The sequence below is a fragment of the Buceros rhinoceros genome, unplaced genomic scaffold, assembly GCF_000710305.1.
Source record: "Buceros rhinoceros silvestris isolate BGI_N320 unplaced genomic scaffold, ASM71030v1 scaffold918, whole genome shotgun sequence".
NCBI classification, from domain to species: domain Eukaryota; kingdom Metazoa; phylum Chordata; class Aves; order Bucerotiformes; family Bucerotidae; genus Buceros; species Buceros rhinoceros.
The window spans coordinates 6,185-13,725 of record NW_010428338.1 but is presented as its reverse complement, the minus strand read 5'-3'; the positions used below and the strand labels follow the sequence as shown (position 1 = coordinate 13,725).

Below are 7,541 nucleotides of genomic sequence, written 5' to 3'. Positions count from 1 at the left end.
CTTCCGATTTGCCCTCAGCATCTAGGGTCTGAAAGGGAGGGGAAAAAAGGAAGCAAATTCAGTTTCTCACAGGCAAGCTGTGAAGAGTAGGGCAACTCTTGCAGGGTGATCTTCACAGTAATCAGAACGGAGAGAAACTTCTCAGAAACTGCTCAGCAAACAGCACGACTGGATTTAATAGTCCATAATACTTCCAAATCTTTCAAGAAATGAAAGAAGATTGTTTTAAGACTATAGTAATCGATAGAGCTGTGAAGGAAAGGCTGAGATTAACAACTGCCTAAAACTTCTCAGTAACAAACTATACAATTGCTTAGTAAACAAGTTAGGAAAACGCACCCCATTTTGGGAGTTCTTGTTTGGGGGGGTGGTTGCGGGGGTTATTTGGGGCAGGGGCGTGTGTTTTAAAGGAAAAGGATTAGAATTGTCTTACTTAAAAATCTTTATTTGTAGATGTTATTCAGAAGAAAAGAATAAAAAGTCATTCTCCTGTTTTCTACAGCTCTTCTTCAAATCAAATGGGAGCATAATAAAACCACATGTTGTGCAACTTATGTCCAATGTTCTTGACACAGGCTTCATTCCCATCTTTGCTGTTATTTTTACCTCCAGTTCTGACCTTCCCTGAGTCATAGGAAGAAGGAAATAATCACGACCAGGAGTCAAGAACTCTTCAGACACATCGGGAGATGAATTAAGGGAACGGTGTAATTCCCCTGACTGCCCCTGTGAAAGACATCATTTGAGATGCTTTATTAAAGAGTATACATTTTAGTCAACAATAAACAATTCTGCATCAAAATGAAATTATATTTGACTACTCTGAGTTTCAACCTACCTCCTGCTCCTTGCATTACTTTGATCGTTTATAGACCCAAACAAGAGAAAAAAAAGGGGGGGCAGGGAGAAGAAGGAGGGCGGTTTGTTAGTCAGATCACAACTGAAAAGCTCAGCTGTCACGGAGAGACCAGGATAAGCTGTTCTACAGAGAACCAGCTGAAACGACATGTCCTGGATTACTACACATACTCGAGAGAGATTCCCAACTTGTTGCGGAAGGACTGAATTCTTATAAATGGCTGTTCCAGACTCTGCTTGTTCATCTTCGTATGGCGACTGGCAACTTGTCCCTAGGACGTCAGAACGGAACAAAATCATTAGGCAGAAGATAACGTGAAGTGAGTGATCTGAACCACTGATGGAATATCAATGAAAGCAGACAGTAAAACTACACTGTCTATCAGGAACACGCAGAAATAATGACATCTAAATGCCCACGTGGTTAATCTAGGCATGTGAAGCTTGCCTTGTTCCTTTATCCGTAAACAGCACAAAAGCACGGCCCACTGCGCTGCTCCAGAAAACACATCTCTAGTCCAGTGGAAGGAAATGACGTGTGAAGGCGTTCTGGTGGATCTGAAAGCTTTGGGTCTCCCTTGATGATTCAAGGTAATCAATGATGGAGGGTGTCCAAGCTCCCTGGGTATTACCTCCACGTAGTAACATGTAACACTCGGCCCATGATTTATGTTCACCAGTGACTGAGTGATTGAACTGTTCTGGGGGCAAGACTCTGGACGATAAAATTGGTAATTATTGTAACAAATCACAGAAGCTGAAATCTGCTGGGAGATGGAGAGAGACAAAGAAAAGGAAATAATCTGTTGGTTTTTTCACCTTACCTTCAGAACTTCTGAATGCAGACTCCAGATCACTCTCCTCAGATTCAGATCCATCCTCACTGCCCAGATCCCAAGGCTCAACATTTCCACCTGTCTGCCACCTATCTCTCAGTGGGTCTTGACTTCTCTGGACTCTAACAGTGACGTGTTGAAAGGCTTCCTTTATACTCTCCGCTTCACTTTCAGATGTCCACTCGCTGGCTGCATACGGAGAGCCAGGTCTTAGCTGTCCTAAGGCCACTCTTCTGGCCATTTGCTTTACTTCGGCTACATAAACCAAACAAAATTACCAGTTCACACAACAGAATCCAGACCTTCAAAGCATTCCCTGTGTTTCATTGTCTGCAGACTTGAAATGCTGAAGTTGTAGCCTGTATCTTCCTTTATCACAAAAATGGAGCTAAACCCATCCTTCCATTTTAAGGAAAGCTTAAAACCTGCACAAATTGATATGTTCAGGATGCACAGGAGCAACCTCTGTTAGTGCGTGTTCTGTTATCCATGCCTGCACTGCCACCCATTGGTCACTGCTATACCTCCCGTTCTTAATCCAGAGACTGTCCCTCCCTCCCAGCCCTCCAAACAGGGCTAGAAATTCCTTGAGCTTTATAATCAAACCATCTTAATGCGGTTGTGATGATTTTATGCCCTGAATGTGCAAGACTCAAGATCCTACTCACTTGGTTTTCATCCAAGAACAGCCTAATGGAGCTTCAGCAATTAAGGCACACAGACTTTTCTTAATTAAAAAAAATGTGTTAACTTTGGATGCACTGCAGTAAGAGTTGCTAACATTAATGCCAAGTTAACACTGATTTACTTACTCCTCCATTCTGATTGCATCATCCTTCTCTCCTCGCTTATTTTCGCGCTGTGAAGTTCAGATCTTGATTTTGCATAGCACCTGCAATAAATCGTTATGAAATGCATCAAACTCTGCTAATGCACGAGCATATTGTGTTAAGTAGTCCCCAGTTAGTGGGACTACAAGTTGGTTTGATGTTAATTAAAAGGTTGAGAGCACACTTGGTCTAAGGACCCAATGGAGCCAGTAGATTGAGCTGTCTGAAGGTTAGAGAGCAACCAGAGAAGCTGTACATTAAAAATCTAGATTTCAATAGCAGTCAATTGCCTTCAGATTATCTATATAAACATTAACAGGCAATGAATACCATGCAGATGTGTTTTATTCAGATCAGCAAGGTGATCAGCAGACAGCCGAAGACATTCAGAACTTCGAACTTGGGTAACAATCCTCCACCAATCCAGTTCCAACCTAGAGTTCATCCACTTGACCATCAAACCGCACATCAGTATGGGGCACATTTATGTTCTCACCAAGCATGTCCTTTACCAACAGATCTTACTCATGCAACCGGGTCACGAATCAAAAACTCCAACAGTTTTCCTGACTGATTCGACCCAAACATTGAAGGAGGGGCCTGTCCCCACCTTTCCAACTAAAAAGATGTGTTAACTTGTGCCAGGTACTTTCCACACAGACATACAAAGGGATGACATTCAAAGGAGCAGCAAGCAAAACGCGTGCTCTGTTGTCACTGGCTTTAGCAACACCGTCCCACTCCCACAGCCCCTAACAGAGGTCCTAGTCCTACACCTATGAAAGCTGAAATGTTTCTACTGAGAACTGAACGAGGCTGTGGAGAGAGCACTATCCTGAATTAGGTTGCTCTCCACAGGCACTCTTACCGTTCTGGCCCACTGACCTCCATCGGAGAGGACTGTGGGACCCGTCTGCACACCACTCTTCGGCAGGACCTGCCCTGCCGCAGCCGCTCCCCCTCAGCTCTGCAGCTGACTGACTCACGGTAGGGTCCTAATTGGACAGATGGCTTTTGGCTCACTGAAAAAACATTTAATGCCATCCTTGATCCCGCTGTGCCTGCTTTTGACAGCATCGAGAGAAATCTGCTGGAATTAACTCTTCTGTGAATACGATCAAAACTCACCACCTCTCCTCTTCACTTCCACTTGCTGCAGAATGTGAATCACCTCCTCTCTGACTCTGCAAGTTCAACTTTTTTTTGCATCTCACAGATACTTGTGGGAGTGAACGCTGAAATGAGTCCAACAAGCCATGATTCAGCACACATCGGGCATTCTGCTAACTACTAGTTGAGCTGTCTAGGAGATACACTAAGAACCAGACTGAGCAAGCTTTATTCCCTGGGTTATACTGTAGTAGCACTGCTCATGAGAAAGGACGACACCACCAGGCCTTAGCCTAGCAAAAACCCTGCCCTGGATTTATGGCAGGTTTCACACGTACACAGGCAGATTATCGTAAGACGTAGTTCCCAGGGGAATGAGTGGACCTAAATGACTCAAGATTATTCCTACAGCAGATACATACATTAATTTCACTCTTTCTCTTTGGGCTAAGCATGTCAGCTACTTGTATTTAATACTGAAAATGATCCAGAAGCCCTTACTAATGACAGCTGAGACCTCCATAATGAAGCACACAAACAAAAACCTTCCTCCGCTTGCCCTGCTCCCTGGCAGTCCCATCTCTATTTTGGTACAGGATTTTATTCATTCCTGAGCCATCGGACTGTTTTGCTGGGGGTGGGGGAAAGAAGAAACAGTGTTTGTTACTGCACTGCTGAGTTATTTTCATTCCTGTACATAATGCATACGGAATGCGCCTGTATTTTAAAAGACAAGAGTCCTCCCTCCTCTTGGACACCATCCCTAACTACTGTCTCTACCTGCTGAGGAATACAGAGGTAGTAAACAGTCACCCCGCTCAACGCTTTACCTCACGGTCTGGGCTCATCTGATCATCCAGGCTTCTCACCACGCTGAAGCTGAGATCATGATGGTTGTTTTCATTTCTACTCTTACTCATCTCAGGAGAGCACTTCCACTTTTTATTCTGAATTGTCTCCATTTCCTTTGCTGTCTTTGAAACAGCTTGGAAACTGTCTCCACCCAATGCTCCTTGTGCCTGACTTGTAATCAGTGGTGGAATATAGACACTTGACGGAGGACCTACAGCCTGCCATAAAAAAGTATTAACTCCAGAAAAAGGGTTACTGCTATTTTGGGAAGTATCATCAGATCTGTTCCAGTGTCTTTCTTGAAAAATCTGCTCAGAAAGCTGATTCATTCCAGTTTCCTGGAGCAGCTTCTTCTGCTTTTTGGTGGCCTCTAACTTGTCCGGTTTCTCCTCTGTTCTGGGCAGGGAACCTGCTGCCTCCCACAACATACTTTGAGCAACCTTTAAATGAACAGCAAATTTGCCAGTGTGCTGCTCGCTTTGGGACAGACTACTCGTTCTTCCTCCAGCATCTCCTCTCACCCCAGCCAGCACGCACAGGTCAGAGGCCCCATTTATCCTCTCCTCCTCCTCCTCTGCAGTGTACTCTGCACCCGACTCTGCAAAGCCACCGTCCCCACCAACTGGCTTTTCCTCACAGGGCACTCCAGGGGACGCATGAGCATCTTCTTTTTGCTGCCTTTTTTCATCCTTTAGAGTTTGACCCAATCCAGCTCTTTCTTCCAGGACATCTTCACAATCTTCTGTAAAACTGGCAAAGATTTCGTTGATTTCAAAGCTACAGAGGCTGTCATCCACATCACTGACACTGAGACTCGTCTCAAGTTCAGAAGCTACACCATGATTTCCATCCTGTGCAACTGGCTGTAGACCGGTGGCTGCCTCTTGGTCCACTAAGGCAGTATTCTCCTCAGGAGAGAGAGAGTATCTTGGGGCAGTAGAGCTGGCTGAAAAAATTCATTGTAAGCGTTAAGTCATTTTTCCAGATATCCATCAAACACAAAATGCGCTTTTGTACATTTAGGAGTTAACATCTTTTAGAGATTACAGGAGCAGCATTTAACACCTCTGCTAAGAACAGTATGCCCGAGCTTCCAATGTGAACCGGACTGAGCACCTGGAGTTCTCAGGAACAGCTAGGGTGGTAGCGAGAGCCCAAAGCTAACTGCTTTCGATTTGCAAACTATCATAAAACCTCTAAGTGCTCCCAGCTTAAATATTTATTTTAGACCTGTATGGACTGAGAACCACGGTAAGCAAAGGACACAGAACATCTTGCAAAAGAAACTCACCGGCCTCGGTTATCTCTTTTCCCTGCAGTTCCTGTGTTCTCTTCTGGTAGCTAAAAGATGATGTCAAACAGATGTTCACATCTGCAAAAACAGATGGTCTTTGGGCTTTTGACAGTTCGTCAGCGTGACCAGTTTGAGACTTAGTCAAGTCCTGTAATACAAAAAACGGAATAAAACACCGCTATATATGACAGTTGGATGTCTCTACCCTCTCTTCTGACGTGTCAGAGTCTCTCCACAGTCAGAGATTGCACACAAAAAAAGCCTCCCGCCTAGAATTAAGCGGAACAACTTGAATCTGAACGGACATAAAACTGACAGTTTAAATTCACGAAAGTCTTCAATCCTGGAAGTCACCTGTAAGTCATTTTTCAGTATATACTGAATATCCTGAAGTTTCATGGAGCGGTTCTTCTGTTTAGGTTCTAGCCCTGACTTTATGATATTGTAATAGGGCATAGGGAGTCTGACATCTGCTTCTAACTGTTGTCCTGAAACTATGAGCTGTTTAATAACTGAGTCGTCATGACCTTTCCAGGGAAGGGTCTCTGCAAGACATAAGAATAGACTTTATGTCACAAGCTATATATCAATGCTAATGAAAATAAAGGGGGGCGGGGGAGAGAGAGGAAAGAATCAGAGATACGGCAGCATTATTGTCTGCACATTCCCTAATTCACAACTACTGTCACAAATCAAACGAGCACGCAGACCAGCCTGGCATCTCCTCCCTACCCTCTTTCAGCAGTGGATGCTATAAAGGGAGCTGACAGCCGTCTCTAGAGGATAGTTACACTGTAAACCACGCTCTGAAGTCTTCATCACCAACTAGCTAATAGGGAGTTTAATTTTTAGGGTAAACGTTTATCCCATTTCACTGACAAAACAGTCAAAGGCAATACATAACACGCTTGACAGTATCTGTGTAACGGTAACAATACATCAGCTGTGAGCTCTCTTTGATCAGAAGATGAAAGCTGTGCAGGCTCCTTCGGCACACTGCAAAGAATTAAGGGGATGTTTTGCTGTCCTCATCTGAGAAAGAAAAACGAACAGCAGAAAAACACCACACGCAAAATCGTATCGCTCTAACACCAACCACTAATCCCAACCTTTAGCTCTGCAACTGTAAGTTTTCTGGATAGGTTTTACACACGTTTCCAGCAGCCTCTGCTGTTGTCATTAACATCTGGGGGCTTCTGCCTGGAGGGTTCCGTTTCCAAGTTAACTCTGCCTGAACCATCACAGCGGGGTTTCACCCAGTCACCCAGGGGAATTAAACCAACACTCGAGGGCTGACGGTCTGCCCTGGGTGACTCTCGGGACAACAGCCCAAACCCACAGACGTACCTGTCAAGGCCTCCTGCACTACCACACAGAAGCTGTAAACGTCCGCCTTGGCCGTGACGGCTTTTTCAAGGATTACTTCAGGGGAGCACCACTTATATAGCTGGGGCGGGACAGGAACACGTGTCAGATCGCTGTGTTCTCCACCATCTTTGCTGAGTAAAGGGAAAAGGGTTGTAAATTGGGACATACTGCACACTCAACTAGAAGGTTTATCTCTGGAACTAAACACCTGGGTTTGACGGATCTGCTTTTAGTTTACATATCTAAGAGGTCCAGAGTACTCCTGCAAATAAAAATGTGTAATATTTTCACACCAATAAATGTATTTTGGCACACTACAGCAAAGACCTTCTGGTGAGAGTAATACCTTCTTTAACAAATTTACACTAAAAAAAAAAAAAAAAATTAGGGAAA

General features: G+C 44.3%; 1 protein-coding gene across 1 annotated transcript in view; it reads right to left on the bottom strand.

Annotated features, from left to right (window-relative positions):
* TEX14 (testis expressed 14) overlaps window positions 1–7,541 on the bottom strand; it is a gene marked incomplete at its 5' end in the record, with an annotated part of 24,150 nt that overhangs the window by 10,782 nt on the left and 5,827 nt on the right. The window contains 9 exons of the mRNA XM_010142208.1: window positions 607–726; window positions 1,030–1,130; window positions 1,683–1,949; window positions 2,507–2,586; window positions 3,653–3,763; window positions 4,460–5,428; window positions 5,774–5,928; window positions 6,135–6,325; window positions 7,128–7,279. Coding sequence (XP_010140510.1) covers window positions 607–726; window positions 1,030–1,130; window positions 1,683–1,949; window positions 2,507–2,586; window positions 3,653–3,763; window positions 4,460–5,428; window positions 5,774–5,928; window positions 6,135–6,325; window positions 7,128–7,279 — 2,146 coding nt within the window. The remainder of the gene's footprint in view (window positions 1–606; window positions 727–1,029; window positions 1,131–1,682; window positions 1,950–2,506; window positions 2,587–3,652; window positions 3,764–4,459; window positions 5,429–5,773; window positions 5,929–6,134; window positions 6,326–7,127; window positions 7,280–7,541) is intronic.